Raw genomic sequence first — 18,639 nt, forward strand, 5'->3', positions numbered from 1 at the left:
TGGGGATCTTTCTAAAATGAAAATTCTGAGCCACTAGATCTGGAGTGGGCCCAAGACCCTGCATGTCTAATAAACTCCCAGGTGATGACAGTGCTGCTGATCTAGTCACCACCAACATGTGGTGTGCAAACCAGAAGTATCAGTGTTCTCCTGAGAGGAAAGCACATTCTTAGAGAATCAGAAGCCAGGTAATTGAGTTGCCCCTGGGAAGCACTGGGAGGGTATGCCTGTCTTCTGTGATTTAAGGAAATTCTTCAGATGATCCTGAGACCCACTAACATTTGAGTACCAGACTGTGTCTTGATGTTTAGACATCGTCAATTTGGCACCTAATTATGTGGCAGGTTGTGTTTTCTCTAATTGTTTCATGTAGACAGGTGTGTTAAAGCTTCTCGAGCACTTGCATTGAGCTGGAAGGCACAATGCTCTCTTCTTTTCACGGAGTTTCCATGCAGAGCAAATTCCCTTTCATTCCAGTTAGCAGAAGAGGAAGAGAACACAGCTCTAGGTGCACACTTCAGCTCCTGCCTCCAAAGCCTCTTGGTTCACTAAACTGGCGAAGCTCCTGTCGGTGACGCTCTATGGTTGCAGATATCACTTGTAAGGAGCTGATTTATTGAAACCCTGATAGGGCAGTTTAAACCCTGTGAAGAGATACTGGAACTCACCTCGAACTGCTGTCCTATCAAAAAATCACCCTCTGTACTACTTCTCTTTGTTGGCAAGCTTTAGTTAGTGGTTTTCTCTCCATTAGGCAGCTCAGGGGAGTGCTATTTAGAGAACTAATTGAATTCTTGCCAATTTGAGGCATGGTCCAAAGCTATTCCAAATCTTGGGATTTGCCATGTTTCTGTATTTACCAGTCTTCTAATAGGCATAGTTTTGATACCTCTTCTGCTGAATATATGCCAGACATTATAACTGTATACATGAGTGCATATCATAAATATGGAAGTACGTGCTTCTTGGCATGGAGAAGCTACACCTCACTGCTCTGATGCAAAGGGGGAAAAAAGGAACTAAAAACTTCAAACTGAATATGCATATATTTAAAATCCTACAAAAGAATTAAGGTATTTTAATTTTAGAAATTCTGTTTATGCAATTAACAATGAAAAAGCCATCCATTTCTTCCTGTCTACTAACTCTACCACCAGCCCCCTTCCACCACATCAAGTTTGAATACTCCCTCTTTCCAGTTGTTGAAAAAATTATACATAGAACATTAGCACTTCTGGCTACTTGAGGAATAACATTTTCCTGGCCCTTAGCAATTACTTATCCACAAGACCGGATGAGGTTAATTAGCAAAGTAGAAATTTGTGGGAGTGCATGTAATGGTAGGTGATAATGTGTTGAAAGGCCAAAGAGGAAAAGTTGGCAAATACGTAGGTAAATAAATACATATCATGTGCAAAAAACCCACAAATTATAGAAAGAAAAGTTATTTTCTTTGACTTTTTTGTAAAACATTTATTTTCAATAAATGTCAAGCTGAAAAGTTGTATAATTTGGGGATATGCAGCATACATGTGGAGACCCAATTGCTATAGATACTCTACAGTGCGCTCCAGGGGAGCACAGTATATTTGCATACATTTTTGGACACAAGAGCATGTTTTATTCCCCAGTTATAGATGTCCTCTAGATTGCTTATGTGGGAATTTCTGGAACATTTATAATGTCATATTCTGTGTCTTACCTCTCGTACTTCCTACAATATGCTTGTTTCCCTCAAAATCCACTTGCTCCTCCTCATTGGTTCCTCAGCTTCTGTCCCTGTCCATATTTCAGCTTCTGGCCAACAGGCATGTCTGCTCTTTTGTTGTTCTTTTCATCTTTTTTCCATCCATCATCCATTTGAAAGCATTAATTATCTAAGATGAGTAGCATCGTGTCTCACAGAATTATACTTGGGCCATAAAATATTTCATAGCTGAAATCTTTGAACATCTGCCCAGGATACTTAACAGAAGTAAATATTCTATGTCGTTTCCCTCTTACAGTTTGTGGAGATGAATGCACGGGCCTCCTTCTTGATGACTTGGCTCGCCTGGAGCAGATGGCCATGAGTATCAACCTCACCGGCCCACTGCCCGCCCCATATAAAATGCTGTATGGTCTCGAAAATGTGACTCAAGAACTAAAGGTAGGTTGGAGCAGTAACAGCAAGAGCCAGGGAAAAGAGTACAGAAGCTTCCCAGGGGACAGTGGCCAGAGTGAATAAATATGCTTCACATTGCCCCAAATCAAGGCAAGCAGCCAGTAGAGAAATTCAGAGACTTTCTGAACCAGTGTTTTTCAAATTTAATGTCATAATATACAGATTGCTATTAAGGGAAAGAGGCTTATATACCCTCAGTGCTTGGCCTAAATCAGCTTTATTATGTTACTAAAATATGTACACACATAAAATCAGGTATAGTTCCCTAATACTTATAGCTCTATAAGATCAAAACACTTTAATCCTTACAAAAGCCAAAAAAACTCAATAAAATTAAAATTAAAAACATTAATATAAAATAACAGATGATTTTTGCTGAAAGCAAATTGCTACTTGTGGCAAGAATCTGCTCCTGACTGCTTCCGCACAGGTTCATTCATCAGTCTGTTACATGTAACTCCTACCTTTCCACAATATGAACTATGGAGCCCCTTGCAAGGAGTCCAAAAATGACATTTGGCATCACTTGACAAGTTCACATGATTTATGTGCGCAATCTGCCACATGATCAGACATGCGTGCAGAGGTAGGTGCTGAGATCAGGTGGCCAGATCCATCTCTCCAGTGCCCAGCCTGAGTTCCAGAAATGCTTACATTAACATTTAAGCTTTGTGTCAAAATGAAAACACAAGATTAAAATTTTGTACTAGAGAGCTAGCAGACCTTTGAAGATAGTCCAACAAGAACGAATTTGAAAAACACTAGTCTAAGATATTGTTAAAACTTTCAGTAGTTGGTGGGAAAGGAGGAAATGTTAAGGAAATTGAGATCTCATCTGATAAAAAAAGATGGAAAGTGACTATCGGTATGCTATCAGTCAATGATCAGGAATTTTTTGAGAAATTCTAGGACGCTTCAATATTGCACTTGGTTCCCTGGGAGTTTCATGGCTCCTATACTGTGGTCACTACCCCTGGGAAGCTTATAGTCTATGTGGTTAAAGCAATAATTAAACAATCAAAATAATCACCATGTGCTTTATCAAAATCTGACTTACAATGTTGTATGATGATTGGAGAAACAGGTATTTGGAGTAACCAGGGAACACATTATTAATGAGAGTGTAATTTGTGTTGGAACTTAAAGGATAGATACAATTCTCATAGGCAGAGAAATGTTGGCAAGGAGTGGAGGAAAAAAATCTAAGATTTATTCAGTCGGCACTGGCAGACGCTCCTGTAGGGAGTATGTTCTGTAATCTGGGCCATGGCCTTGAAGGAAGGTATTATTATTCCTATTTTCCAGAAGAGGAAACCAGTCATGATGATGGCAAAAATAACAAACACTTACTGATGAGTATCTCTGTGCAAAGCAATTAACTGACTAACGTCTAACATGAATTATCTTACACAAATCTTACAGAAACTCCAAGAGGAGGGAAAGAAGTAGCATATCATCCATGTTTTGTTTTGTTTTGTTTTGTTTTCAGGTAGGGAAATGAAACACAGAAAAGTTAAACGTGAGACTCAAGATCACCTGGCTACTAGAGGGCAGAGCCAGGATTTGAATAGAGGCTCTGTGACTTTGGGACCAATGGGAAGGAAACTAGCTTTGTAAAGCTCAGAGAGACAAAGTAACTTGCCTGGAAGGGCCCAGGCTGCCAGCGATGAGGCCTCCCTGGCCCTGGCCTCATACCCTTGCCACTGAGTCTAAGAGAGCATGTGAGCAGAGGCGGAGCTGTGAATTCCAGGGCCCGTCACAGGTTCAAGGGCAGGCATGCTAGTGGAGGACAAGGCTAGAACCTCAAGTGTGGACGACAACCTGAAAAGCTAGCCAGAGGAATCTGTACCTTGTAGGCCTCATATTCAGAAACGTGAGTTGTAATAAGGACGATGCTAACCGGTTACTGTCCTTAGTCCCCACTCGTCCACGGTTTCAGTTACCCTGGGTCAGCGGTGGTTCACCAGCGGAGGACCCTCCTCCTCCTTATCATCAGGAGCTCAGTAGTAGCCGAGTGCTATGTCACAGGGCCTCGCACCGGAGGCGTTTTATCATCTCACTTCCTCACAAGACGGGTGAGTACCGTCCAGTGAGATATTTTGTGAGAGGGAGAGACTACATTCCCATAACTTTTATTGCAATGTAGTCTTTATAACTGTTCTGTTTTATTATTGTCATTAATCTCTTAATGTACCTAATTTATGAATTAAACTTTACAATAGGCTCATATATAGGGGAAAAAAACAGATATACAGGCTTTGATACTACCAGCAGTTTCAGGCATCTCGGGGGTATCCCCCGTGCACGTGGGAGGCCTACTATACATGGAAAGAATGAAGAGAAAGGAGATTAAACCGGAAAAGCAGATACTCCAGCAGGACAGCAGTGTTTAAAATTATACACAAACACTGGCTGAAGTAGTGAAAGGCCCTAGCGGAAGAGCATTTTAATCTCTGGCCAGCACCGAAGCCAAGAGATACAGTCCTCTGTCTCCTGAGGGCTGGCCGAGTGTTGGTCAGAACAACCTTGATTTTCCTTAAGTTCCAGTCTTTCTTGACTGTGTGTTAGTGTTGTTCTTCTACAATTTATTTAACACCTAGATATTTGGGGCCCCATTTTGACACTTAAAAATGGTAAGCAAGTTATTTTTACCTCCTTGTCCATTGTCACTGCTCTCTCTGGTTCCAGCTGGAGAGTCCTCAGAACAGCCTTTGGACATGTCTCCATAAAGAGGGTAATAGAAATGAGTTGGAATATTTGAGTCCGTGTGAGGTGTTCTGGGGCAGATGTAAGGAAGCAGGGACGTGGACTGGATTGGGTGCTACTAGGAAGTGGGGGTACTGGATTGTTCTAACAGAAATTATGTAGGAGAGGGGAGTAACAGAGAAGCTAAAGCTGTGATGACCCAGATTCAACAGCAGATGGACTTCCGGTAACTTTGTGGTCTCCACAGAGACCACATTTGGTCCAGATTTGGGTGCGTGTAGACCAGATTATGGAGCAGCCTCTTTTTTCATTCATCACTGTCAGAGGGCCACCCCGTGTAGTGTCAGTGTTCTGTGACATTGACTGTGTTCAACGGAGGGAAATTGCCTCCCTGTGAGCGCCGGGCCGGCTCCTCCAGCGTCGAGACAGGCCGGTTGGTTAGCGCCTGGCCAGGTCCCTCCGTCAGAGGCTCCCGCACTCACTCTCTCCCGGAGGCTGTATCTCTGTCGGTGGAGACGGGCCTTGAGCAGCCGGCTGGGTTCCTCTGGACTCTGCCTCCCTACTGGCCACGTGATCTTGTGCAGGCCTTGCCTTCCTTTGAGCCGAAGTCTCCTCAGACACAAAACAAAATAACATTTACCTCACAGCACAGTTGGGAGAGCTGAGTGCGAAACGCAGCAAGGCCAGCCCGGCCCAGAGCAGTGTCTCTGTAAGTGACCGCTGTCGGCCCGTGGGCCGGGGTGGCCCGCAGAGGCCTCGTCCCCGTGTGCCCAGCCGCCGCGGTCTCATGTTTCCCTTGAAGGGTGAGAAGGCGAAACACGCCGTAGGTCGAGGAAAGCCGCTGTGTTAGACGCGCAGGCCCGTGATGGCTGCAGAACCCTTGGCTCATCTGTGTCGGCCGCGTTCTCTTCCAGCACCTGCTCTCCCCGCAGCGGGCTCCTGAGCGGCTCATCCAGCTGGCGGAGGGCGACCTGGACACGCTCGTGGCGGAGATGAGTGAGCTTCTGACCAGGGTAGGTGGGGGTCGTGGGTCCTCTCCCCGCGACAGATCGGGCCCACTGAGGAAATTTCCTCAGATTCCTGAGGTGGCAACCGTGTTGCTTCTCGCGCCCCGCTTCACGCCTGAGCAGACGCCCTTGCCTTGCTCCCTCCCTGGACAAAGTCCGGGGCTCGCAGCGTCACAGGAGGCCTTGACACCGGTGCTGTCAGCGGGGTGGCTGGCCAGAGCCGGGTGACCGCTACGTTTTGAAAATGCTGTCCAGGCACGAGGTGAGTGTTCATGGGTCTCGAAGGCCCGAGCCCTGCCTTTGGCGGGGCCTGGTAAAGGAAAAGCAGCCACCGGACGCTGGCGACTCGGCCCGGTGTCTGCGTGGGGACAGGGACGCAGGCCGAGCGGTGCCCCTGGCCTGGGCAGCGCCAGGACCCGAGGCATTCAGGGCCCTTGGAAAAGTCAGAACGGAAGGTCCGTGGCCCATCTATTAGGCTTTGTCAGGGTGTTTTATTTATTTTATTTATTTAATTATTATTTATTATTATTTTTTTTTATTGGTGTTCAATTTGCCAACATCTAGCATAACCCCCGGTACTCATCCCGTCAAGTGCCCCCTCAGTGCCCGTCACCCAGTCACCCCCACCCTCTGCCCACCTCCCCTTCCACCCCTGTAGTTTGTTCCCCAGGGTTACGAGTCCCTTGTGCTGTCTCCCTTTCTGATATTTCCCACTCATTTTCTCTCCTTTCCCTTTATTCCTTTTCACTAATTTCTACATTCCCCAAATGAATGAGACCATATAATGTCTGTCGTCCTCCGACTGACTGACTTCACTCCGCATCACACCCTGCAGGCCCGTCGTCCTGTCAGGGGTTCAGGCTTTGCAAACGGCCGGAGGCTGAAGCTTCTTCCTGCGAGGAGGCCGCCGCCGAAAACAGCAGAGAGCCCGCCATCGTGTGGCCGCAGGCAGGCACGGCGGAGGCTCGGGGCCTAGGCGAGCCTTCCACCACCAACCAGTGGAGCTGGAAAGTTCCTACTAGGATCTGGCGCGGTTTTGCTTGCTTGTTTGCTTCAGAAGGGGCGCCTCAGGCCGTGAGGATAAGAAGAGCCACCGGCGGCCACACAATCCACTAGAGCCAGGCCGAGCCCTTCCACACTGCCCCGGGCATCCCGCCGGCCTCCCGGCCATGCTCAGCAGCGGCCCTGAGCTCACACACAGCGCGCTGGGCACTTTTTCAGAATCTTGCACCAGCGAGATACAGAATTCCTTGCCAGATCTAGTTAGACATCAACTAGAGGAAGTACATTACCTCATGTTAATTTAATAGTTGGTCATTTTGTATGTGTTACGTAAATACAGCTAAATATGACATTTTAGGGGCACCTGGGTGGTTCAGCTGGTTAAGCATCTCCCTTTGGTTCAGGTCATGTTCTCAGGGTCCTGGGATCGAGCCCCACTCCCAGGGCGCTGCTCAGCAGGGCGTCTGCTTCTCCCTCTGTCTCTCCTGCTCCACCCACTCATTATCTCTCTCTCTCACACACACACACACACACACTCATTCTCAAATAAACTCTTAAAAAAAAATTTTAGACTTACCATAGCAAAGTGAACTTACCAAGCACTTACGAATGTTCCCCCGCACTGAGTGTTTGCAGATGAAAGATATAAATGAAGCCCACTCTTTGCCTTCAAGGAACTTCAGTCTAGTTTCTCTGTGTGTGTGTGTGTGTGTGTGTGTGTACATATGTTTAGACATGTGGAGGGAGATATGGGACGACTGCGTGCACACATATAGTAAAGCATGAAGAAAAATAAAGGAACAAGAAACATACCTGAGAAACACAAGTGGAATAATCTCTACAAGGGTAAGTAGAGAAGATTCCATGGAACAGGGACATTTCATTTACTCATTCATTTTATTGATACTCATTGAGCATCTACCGTGTTCTAGGTACTTTGGCAGAATGACAGACACGGGGAACAGAGGAATAAGCAAAAGTGACACAAGCTTTGCTCTCATTGATCTGATTACAGCCTAATGAGCCACACCTAGAAACACAAAAAATGTTTTATGAGGACACTCCGACCTTTATGATGTCTTAGCCTACATCTTTTCCTCTCTTCAGCAGGCTCTCCCGTACTGAATACATCTTTAAAAATAGACTTAATATGTTAGAGAAGTTTAAGGCTAAAAGCAAAGGTTGGACTGTACAGACGGTTCCCATATACCCCCAACCCTATAATACATAGCTTCCCCATTATTAACACCCCCCACCCCCAGAGTGGAACAGTTGTTACCGTGAGTGAGGCCGCATTGACTATCATTCAGAGCTCGCCATGTACTTTGTGGTTCACTCATGGTGTCGTACATTCTGTGTGTTTTCAGAAATGTTCAGTGACTCATCTTCCTCATGACCATATCAGAGAGTAGTTTCACTGTCGTAAAAACCCTCTGTGCTCCACCACTCAATCCCTCTCCCCTCTCATCTCCTCTCGTATTCCTGGCAAACAGATCCTTGTACTGTCTCTATAGCTTTGCCTTTTCCAGAGTATCATATAGTTGGAATCACACAGTAGGTAGCCTTTTCGCATGGGCTTCTTGCATTCTGTAATACACATTTGAGCTTCCCCATGTCTTTTCATGGCTTGATTGCTCGTTTCTTTTTTAGCACTGACTAATATTTTCCAGTGTCTGGTTGTACCAGTTTATTCATCCATTCACCTACTAAAGGACATTCTGGTTGCTTCCAAGTTTGGGCAGCATGAAGAAAGCTACTGTAAACATTTGAGTATGTAAGTTTTCAGTTCATTTTTGTAAATACCAAGGAGCTCAACTGGTGGATCATATGGGGAAAGTATGTTTGGTTTTGTGATGAATCACCAAACCGTCTTCCAAAGTAGTGGTACCATTTTGCATCTCATCAGCAATGCATAAGAGTTCCAGTTGTCCAGCTCCTCACTAGCATTTGGTGTTGTCAGTGTTTTGAATTCTGGCCCCCCTCATATGTGTGGAGTTATATTTCCTTGTTTTAACTTATAGTTCCCTAATGATACGTGATGCTGAGCGTCTTCTTGTGCTTATTTGCCACCTGTACGTGTATCGTCTTCAGTGGGCTGTCTGTTCAGGTCTTGCTGTGGACAAAGTGTTTGTCTCCTCCAAAATTCCTATGTTGAAATTCTAACCACCAGGGTGGTGATAATAGGAGGTGAGTACTTTGAGCGGTAATTAGGTCATGACTGTGGAGCCCTCGGGAATGGAATTAGTGCTGCTTTAAAAGGAACCCCTATAGAAGAGAGATTCTTTTCCCCCTTCGTTGCCTTATGAGGACACAGTGGAAAATGGTACTAGGCAATGAGTCCTCACCAGGCACCTAATCTGCTGGGGACCTGATCTTGCACGTCCCAGTCTCCAGAACTATGAGAAATAAACTTTAGTTGCTATAAGCTACCTAATATGTAGTATTTGGTTATGGTAGCCTGGATGGCCTAGAACAAGTCTTTTCATTTTTTTTTTTTGCGTTGTTACTCTTCTTATTATTGAGCTTTAAGAGGTCTTTGTATGTTTTGGATCATAGCTCTCTATCAGATAGTCTTTTGCAAATATTTTTCCCCAATCTGTAGCTTGCTTTCTCTTTCCCTTGCCAGTGTCTTTCACAATGCAGAAGTTTTTTATTTTAATTAAGTCCAGCTTATCAATTATTTCTTTCATGGATTATGCCTTTGGTGTTGTATCTAAAAGTGGTCCCCATATTCAAGGTCATCTAGATTTTCTCCTATGTTTTTTTTTTTAAATTTTATCAATGAGTTTATTTTTTTTTAATTTATTTTTTATTGGTGTTCAATTTACTAACATACAGAATAACCCCCAGTGCCCGTCACCCATTCACTCCCACCCCCCGCCCTCCTCCCCTTCTACCACCCCTAGTTCGTTTCCCAGAGTTAGCAGTCTTTACGTTCTGTCTCCCTTTCTGATATTTCCCACACATTTCTTCTCCCTTCCCTTATATTCCCTTTCACTATTATTTATATTCCCCAAATGAATGAGAACATAAAATGTTTGTCCTTCTCCGACTGACTTACTTCACTCAGCATAATACCCTCCAGTTCCATCCACGTTGAAGCAAATGGTGGGTATTTGTCATTTCTAATAGCTGAGTAATATTCCATTGTATACATAAACCACATCTTCTTTATCCATTCATCTTTCGTTGGACACCGAGGCTCCTTCCACAGTTTGGCTATCGTGGCCATTGCTGCTATAAACATCGGGGTGCAGGTGTCCCGGCGTTTCATTGCATTTGTATCTTTGGGGTAAATCCCCAACAGTGCAATTGCTGGGTCGTAGGGCAGGTCTATTTTTAACTGTTTGAGGAACCTCCACACAGTTTTCCAGAGTGGCTGCACCAGTTCACATTCCCACCAACAGTGTATGAGGGTTCCCTTTTCTCCGCATCCTCTCCAACATTTGTTGTTTCCTGCCTTGTTAATTTTCCCCATTCTCACTGGTGTGAGGTGGTATCTCATTGTGGTTTTGATTTGTATTTCCCTGATGGCAAGTGATGCAGAGCATTTTCTCATGTGCGTGTTGGCCATGTCTAGGTCTTCCTCTGTGAGATTTCTCTTCATGTCTTTTGCCCATTTCATGATTGGATTGTTTGTTTCTTTGGTGTTGAGTTTAATAAGTTCTTTATAGATCTTGGAAACTAGCCCTTTATCTGATATGTCATTTGCAAATATCTTCTCCCATTCTGTAGGTTGTCTTTGAGTTTTGTTGACTGTATCCTTTGCTGTGCAAAAGCTTCTTATCCTATGTTATTTTCTAGGTGTTTTATAGTTTTGTATTTTATATGTAGGTCTATTATCCAATCTCAGTTCATTCCAATACTCTTTTTAAATAAACTTGTTATTTTAGAATAGTTTTAGATTTATAGAAAAGTTAAAAGATGATAGAGATTTCCTCTATACTCCATATCTAGTTTCCCCTACTGTTAATTTCTTGGTATGGTATTTCTGTCACAGCTAATGAACCAGCATTGATTCATCATTATTAATCAAAAACTGTACTTTATTCAGATTTCTTCAGTTTTCACGTAAGGTCTTTATATTATTCCAGAATCCAATCCAGGATACTGAGTTACACTTAGTCATCATGTCTTCTTAGGCTAGGGACTGAGGTTTAGACTTTCCTTATTTTTGATGATGTTGATAGTTGTGACAAGCTCGTATATTTTGTGGAATATCCCTCAGTTGGGGTTTGTCTCATGTTTTTGTGATCAATATGGAGTTATGGGGTTTTGTGGGAAATACCAAAGAGATAAAGTACCATTTTTATTACCTCAAATTAAGAACCCATGCAATCGATACATCATATTATTTTGATAACCTGGCTAAGGTAATGTTTGCCAGATTCTTCACTGTAAAGTTACTCCTTTTCCAAGACCATTTTTATCTGGGCATTCTAAAGATCTTATAACACAAAAAGCTTAGAGAGTAAGGCTGCTGAAAGCAAAGATATCCTCATTGAAGTGAGGATGAGGAGGAAATGGAAATCCTCATATATAAATGAATCTTGTCTCTAGCACATTTATAATTAGAAACATAACTGCCATGGAGACCTTCAATGCTCAAGTCAACATGATCAGTTCTTCCTCTGTGGCCAAGCTGTATGATAATCAAAAGATGAATTGATATATAGAGAAGAGCCATCACCAGAAGGCTAGATGGCTGAAATATCCGATAACATCAGTCTGAGACCACCAGCACCTTTATCTGAGGACCGCGAAAGATCCGGTATCGATCCACCAGAGACTGAGAAGTCCGGTAGCCATGACTTCCACGGCTGCATTACAGGGACAGTGCCTTAAACTAGGAGCCCACATAAGCCCACATGCCTTAAACTTGGGGCCAAGTCTCACTCCCAAAGGCTGTGATGTAATTGGCCTGAGGTGCAGTGAGCCCGCTGGCATTGTCAAGAGCTCTTTGGATGATTCGGATGTCAGCCATGGTTGAAACTATTCAGAGTTGTAGTTGCCTGATAGTTCCAGCTCCCTTTTTACTGGAAAGTTCTTCCTCTGGTATAGCCAATCTTTTTGATCCTCCTTTTTTTTTTTTTTTTTTTCCTGGTTTGTTAGATGACCAGTTGTTCTCTAACACCTTCTGTAGATTTTTTAAAGCATTTGGTGAGCCTCATCCTACAGTGCTGAGGTAGGTGTTGCCCTTTTTCTTTCAGGTGCTTATATATTTTATGCTCATTTTTTCCTGGAGCAATCTAGTTCTCTAATAACCCTTGTAAAGAGAATCCAATTCCTCCCCAAACTAACACTTAACGTGTATTTTATGCAACTTAGTGTGCAAATATTACATAGGCAAAATATTACATAATCATATATCTCTCTCAATGTATTTTGATTTATTGCTGTTTGATCTCCCTCTTGGAATATAAGTGCCTTGAACATAGGAATCATATTTAGAATGTCTGAACTGTCCTACAGTATGTGTGAAGACTGAGATGCTTTTAGATGACAACTCCATTTACTCAATAGCTGCTCTCTTCTTAGCTCCCTCTTCTGTTTCTGTTTCACAGCCAAAGTTTTTGAAAGCCTGGGAGACAGGTCTGTATTCACTTCTCACTCCACTGCAATTTAGATTTCCTCTCCCAGCTTGCTACTAAAGCTATTTCTAGAAGATAACCAATGACAAGTTGGTCATTAAATCCAAAGAAAAGTTTAATTTACTTGAAACCCCAGCAGCAATTGCCATTTTTGAGCCTCCCTTCCTTCTTGATATATTCTCCTCTATTTTTCTCTTAATTCTCTGTCCTTTGATTCTCAGCCTCTTACTCTGCCCATCCCTTAAAAGTTGGTTTCCTTGGGGTACAGTCATCAATCTACATCTCTTCTCACTTGTGAGTTCTTTTTTGGGCTTTAATTGCCATGCATATATTGATGATTCAAAAATCTTATATTTTTAAGACAGACTTTATCCTCCTGCTTCAGTCCTAGAAACCTAACTACTACCAATTAGACATCTCAAACGAAACTCATCGTCTTCCTCTTAAAACCCATACTTTTGGGATCCCTGGGTGGCGCAGCAGTTTAGCGCCTGCCTCTGGCCCAGGGCGTGATCCTGGAGACCCGGGATCGAATCCCACGTCAGGCTCCCGGTGCATGGAGCCTGCTTCTCCCTCTGCCTATGTCTCTGCCTCTCTCTCTCTCTGTGTGACTATCATAAATAAAAAAAATAAAAATAAAAACATACTTTTTCCTATTTAGAGGATCTCAGGGATTTGTCCTCCAATATTTAGCCAATCTTCTTCCCCAAAATGAATGAGTTACCCTTTACCTTCTTTTTCAACCCAATCCAATTCCGTTTCTTTCTATGACCTCTCTTCCTAAACCATATCCAACTCCAGCCAATTATTAAGCATATGACAGAGTGAACTCTCCAAATCACAGACCTGATCATGCCACTCTCCTTCAAATTCTACAACAGCTCTCCATTTTACTCAATATGGCATATGATGCTCTCCCACTGTGGTCAGATTCTTGCTTAGCTATGCAGTCTCATCTTTCCCTCAACTCATCGTGGTCTGGTTATCTGGACCTTGATGCATTGAATAGATAAGCCAGAAAGCTAGAAATTTTCCTTGGTCCATTTTCTTCCTCATTGTACTCCCACTTATTCAACCCATCAGCAGATGCTTCTTGTCTAGATCTCCTCTCCACTCCTCAGCTCTCATTCAATCTTCGTAATCGTTAGTTTGAGATTACCACATTGGCTTTCTAGCTACTCCCCCTGCTTTTACTCTTATTTTCCTTCCACTCTGTCCTCTACAGTGTAGCCAGAATGCACTTTAGCTATTGCAAATTTGACAATGTCCCCCGAGTGCTTAAGCTCTTCCTCCCAACTTCTCATCGCTCTTGGTTTAAAGGTTCACATCCTCTTGTTGGCCGCATCTCCTGCCATCACAGCTTCTGGCCATACTGCCTTTCAGTTACCTCACCCCACCACAGAGCTTGCCCACGTATTTCCATTAGCCTTTGAAGTAAATCACCTTTTCCTATATTTGGTTAACATCTATTAATCCCAGTTCACCTTTCAAACCCCAGCTCATGGAACCCTGCCTTATGAGAGATATTTTAGATGTGATGAGACTCCTCCTATAGCTATTTTATACCACTGTGTTTATTCTTCAGTTTGTAATTATAAATTTATTTTCATGATCATTCAACAAATACCTCTCTACTCTAACAGACTATAGGCTCCAAAAGGGCAGGGGGTATGTCCTTAATTTTTTTTTCTCATCATAGTATCACCAATATCATGCACACAATACTTCAGTAATATTTGTTTAATCAACTATGAATAATTTAAATAATAGCATTTGAATAACTAGATGACAGGTGTAAAAACTCAAAATAAGGATTGATATTTAATGTCTCTAAAATACACTAAAATCAGGGATATATTTATAATTATATTCAGTTGGATGTTTTACTTCCTTTGATAAGCATCTCTTAAATGTTTATCTGTAAGGTGAGAAAGCTGTATAATAAGCTGAACTACATAAAATATCAAATATAGCTTTATTTGCATTGTCTTTTATTGCCTATTTAAAAATCAAACTTAAATAAAACTTGTTTCTGGGGCACCTGGGTGGCTCAGTTAGTTAAGTGTCTGCCTTCATTCGGCTCAAGTCATGATCCCAGGGTCTTGGGATTGAGCCCTGTTGGGCTCCCTGCTCAATGGAGCATCTGCTTCTCCCTCTCTCTCTGCCCCTCCCCCATTCTCTCTCTCTCTCTCTCTCTCTCTCTCTCTCTCTCTCTCTCAATCAAATAAGGTCTTAAAAATAAATAAACAAAAATTGTTTCTAAAATTATGAAACTAGTTTCTAAATGATTTCCATGCCAACAATATTATGTCTACCCTATTTATAATTTGAAAAGGTTTAAGTTGCCAATATTTTTTATTTCTGCTATTATATTTTAAAAGAGAGAGAGAACGCATAACACATCATACTTGTTTTGTTTGGAATTCTTAAAACTGACCCCTGAAATATTTAGGGAGAAATTGCATAGAACTCACCTATCACCAGAGGGCCACTTGGCTTCTCCCTCTCTCTTTCCTTGTGTGTTGTCTAATGGTTTGTCGGAGGAGTATTTCACTGATACTTATACAAAATTGGTAGCTTTTGAAGATGACCCTTGAGAAAATCATGTAAATGATTCCACCTAAAATTTAATTTTAGAAAAAAAACACGTAAGTCTGCAGATGCAAAAGTGGATGGCATCTAAGCAATGTTGTCTATTCACTAGTTAGATTTGCCCCATTAGATTCTAGTTTTAACATAAAGAAGGCACAAAATGAAAGACACTAGTAATATCCCACCAAGAAAATTATGTGCAGATTTCAAGAGGCACAGTGAGAACTGCTTGAGCTAAAGCAAGAAAGTAACAGCTACATTGTTCAGAGGTAAATTAATGCATGCCTAATGTTAATGCATGCTGCCTAATATAAATACTCTAAAAAAAAAAGAAAAGAAGAAGAAAAATAGAGGGAAAAAAATACCACATTCTGTGGACTTGAATGTAAAAAAAAGGTAATAAAAGTAGGAGAGAAACACAAGGTACTGCTTAAGGCATCATTTAGAAAGGCAAGCTGGAAAGATTGTGGAACTGAGGTTAGAGGATGTAAAAATAAGAAAATCAAAGACAGAATGAAAGGAAGATTGTACGACATAGTAGGATAAATGAGAAGACATTTGTCAAAGACCCAAAGGACAAGATAACAGTGAATAAGAAGGAAGATGACTAAGGGATGGAATGGTAATTTAATAAAATGCAAGAAGACCCAAACTGAATCAGACAGCTCGCTCCTATCACGGAGTATTTAGCGTCCATCTGTGACATTATGGATAGCCTGTCCGGGTGAAACGGAGTGTCATGAATTTCGCTTCTACCATGAGACCACTATCTGTCACCCCTCCCCATAGCTCATAGAGCATTTGTCATAGGCTTCCCTCATGAGTCTCTCTCATGGGTGGTTTTGACAAGGATGACTCTTCAACTTAATTATTGTGCAATAAGACATGACTTCTAAAAATATGCTCCTATGATGTTCTGATATGGATTCTTAAATATGTTAATTTACTGAAACCTAAAGTTTATACACTTAAAGTACTCCCTGAGCTCAAGCAGTGTCCCTCCTCCCACCCAGAATGCTCAGCTTTTCCATGTATTTTCCTAGTCTTCCCGGATGTTAGCTAAATTAGTGCTTGATATGGACAAAATATAAAGCTGTGAGACAGAAAATTTGTGTTTTTCCCCCAGTACCCTGTGTGTGTAAGTTCAGATAAATCACTTAACCTCCCCCACACCTTCATTTTCATCAGTGTCAGAATAGGGACTATGCCCTCTGTGCATCTTTATGGCAGGAAGAGTAAATGCGACACAGGTGTATTAGAAGCCCTTCTCAGCGCACATATTAACCCAGGGTAGAGCTGAGCCTGACTCTCTAGCCCATCTTTTAGAGCACCAATACCACAAGTCCGTGCCTTCCTTGCCAGGAACCTCACATTTCCTCCTCTTCTGGAAATGGTCCAGAGGAGCAGCTCTTCTCGTCTCCATGGGGGAAGGCTGGTGTCTTCCTCAGTAAGCACTGTGCTGGCCCCAAAGCCAACTGCCTCCTCCCAGCCCCAGCCCTCCTGCGCCAGCATGCCACTTGGTGTGTAATGGTAGGTGGGTTTTTTTGTATATTTTTTTATTGGAGTTTGATTTGCCAACATACAGCATATCACCCAGTACTCATCCCATCAAGTGCCCCCCTCAGTGCCCATCACCCAGTCACCCCATCCCCCTACCCACCTCCCCTTCCACAGCCCTTGTTCATTTCCCAGAGTTAGGAGTCTGTCATGTTCAGTCATCTTCACTGATATTTTCGCTCATTTTCTTTCCTTTCCTCTTTATTCACTTTCACTATTTTTTATATTCCCCAAATGAATGAGACCATATAATGTTTGTCCTTCTCCAACTGACTTATTCCACTCAGCATAATACCCTCCAGTTCCATCCACGTCGAAGCAAATGGGTATTTGTCCTTTCTAATGGCTGAGTAATATCCCACTGTATATATAGACCACATCTTCTCTATCCATCATCTGTCAGTGGACACCGAGGCTCCTTCCACAGATTGGCTATTGTGGACATTGCTGCTAAGCATCGGGGTGCAGGTGTCCCAGCATTTCACTGCATCTGTATCTTTGGGGTAAATCCCCAGCAGTGCAATTTCGTAGGGCAGATCTATTTTTAACTCTTTGAGGAATCTCCACACAGTTTTCCAGAGTGGCTGCACCAGTTCACATTCCCACCCACAGTGCAGAGGGTTCCCCTTTCTCCACATCCTCTCCAACATGTGTTATTTCCTATCTTGTTAATGTTCCCCATTCTCACTGGTGTGAGATGGGATCTCATTGTGGTCTTGATTTGTATTTCCCTGATGGCCAGTGATGTGGAGCATTTTCTCATATGCTTGTTGGCCACGTCTGTGTCTTCCTCTGTGAGATTTCTACTCATGACTTTTGCCCATTTCATGATTGGATTGTTTGTTTCTTTGCTGTTAAGTTTAATAAGTTATTTATAGATCTTGGCTACTAGCCCTTCATCTGATAGGTCATTTGCAAATGCCTTCTCCCATTCTGAAGGTTGTCTTTTAGTCTTGTTGAATGTTTCTTTTGCTGTGCAGAACCTTTTTATCTTGATTATGTCCCAATAGTTTGTTTTTGCTTTTGTTTCCCTTGCCTTCGTGGATGTATCTTGCAAGACGTTGCTGTGGCCAAGTTTAAGAAGGGTGTTGCCCGTGTTCTTCTCTAGGATTTTGATGAATTCTTGTCTCACATTTAGATCTTTCATCCATTTTGAGTTTATCTTTGTGTCTGGTGTCAGAGAATGGTCTAGTTTCATTCTTCTGCATGTGGCTGTCCAATTTTCCCAGCACCATTTATTGAAGAGACTGTCTTTTTTCCATTGGATAGTCTTTCCTGCTTTGTCAAAGGTTAGTTGACCATACAGTTGAGAGCCCATTTCTGGGTTCTCTATTCTGTTCCATTGATCTATGTGTTTGTTTTTGTGCCAGTACCACACTGTCTTGATGAGCACAGCTCTGTAGTACAGCTTGAAATCCGGCATTGTGATGCCCCCAGCTATGGTTTTCTTTTTCAATATTCCCCTGGCTATTCGGGGTCTTTTCTGATTCCACACAAATCTTAAGATGATTTGTTCCAACTCTCTGAAGAAAGTCCATGGTATTTTGATAGGGATTGCACTGAACATGTCAATGGCCCTGGGTAGCATTGACATTTTCACAGTATTAATTCTTCCAATCCATGAGCATGGAATATTTTTCCATCTCTTTGTCTTCCTCAATCTCTTTCAGAAGTGTTCTGTAGTTTTTAGGGTATAGATCCTTTACCTCTGGCTTATTCCTAGGTATCTTATGCCTTTGGGTGCAATTGTAAATGGGATTGACTCCTTAATTTCTCTTTCTTCAGTCTCATTGTTAGTGTAGAGAAATGCCACTGATTTCTGGGTGTTGATTTTGCATCCTGCCACACTGCCGTATGCTGTATGAGTTCTAGCAATCTTGGGGTGAAGTCTTTTGGGTTTTCTATGTACAGTGTCATGTCATCTGCAAAGAGGGAGAGTTTGACTTCTTTTTTGCCAATTTGAATGCCTTTTATTTCTTTCTGTCGTCTGATTGCTGAGGCTAGGACTTCTAGTACTATG

The 18,639-nt window shown here is 42.6% G+C and overlaps 1 protein-coding gene and 1 long non-coding RNA gene across 3 annotated transcripts in view; one reads left to right on the forward strand and one right to left on the reverse strand.

Moving 5' to 3' along the window:
• Positions 1-18,639, forward strand: part of LAMA2 (laminin subunit alpha 2) — a 597,066-nt gene that overhangs the window by 435,271 nt on the left and 143,156 nt on the right. Inside the window, 2 exon segments of the mRNA XM_077902686.1 lie at positions 2,007-2,149; positions 5,785-5,883. Of these exon segments, the coding sequence (XP_077758812.1) occupies positions 2,007-2,149; positions 5,785-5,883 (242 nt within the window).
• LOC144316935 (uncharacterized) overlaps positions 1-18,639 on the reverse strand; it is a 36,156-nt gene that overhangs the window by 5,785 nt on the left and 11,732 nt on the right. The window contains exons 3-4 of one of the 2 annotated variants that reach the window (XR_013382752.1): positions 14,945-15,090; positions 1,703-1,877 (exon numbers count right to left, since the gene is read on the reverse strand). This is a non-coding gene — a long non-coding RNA (uncharacterized LOC144316935). The remainder of the gene's footprint in view (positions 1-1,702; positions 1,878-14,944; positions 15,091-18,639) is intronic. The other variant, XR_013382747.1, reaches the window with a different exon arrangement.

Source organism: Canis aureus, chromosome 1 (assembly GCF_053574225.1).
Source record: "Canis aureus isolate CA01 chromosome 1, VMU_Caureus_v.1.0, whole genome shotgun sequence".
NCBI classification, from domain to species: Eukaryota; Metazoa; Chordata; class Mammalia; order Carnivora; family Canidae; genus Canis; species Canis aureus.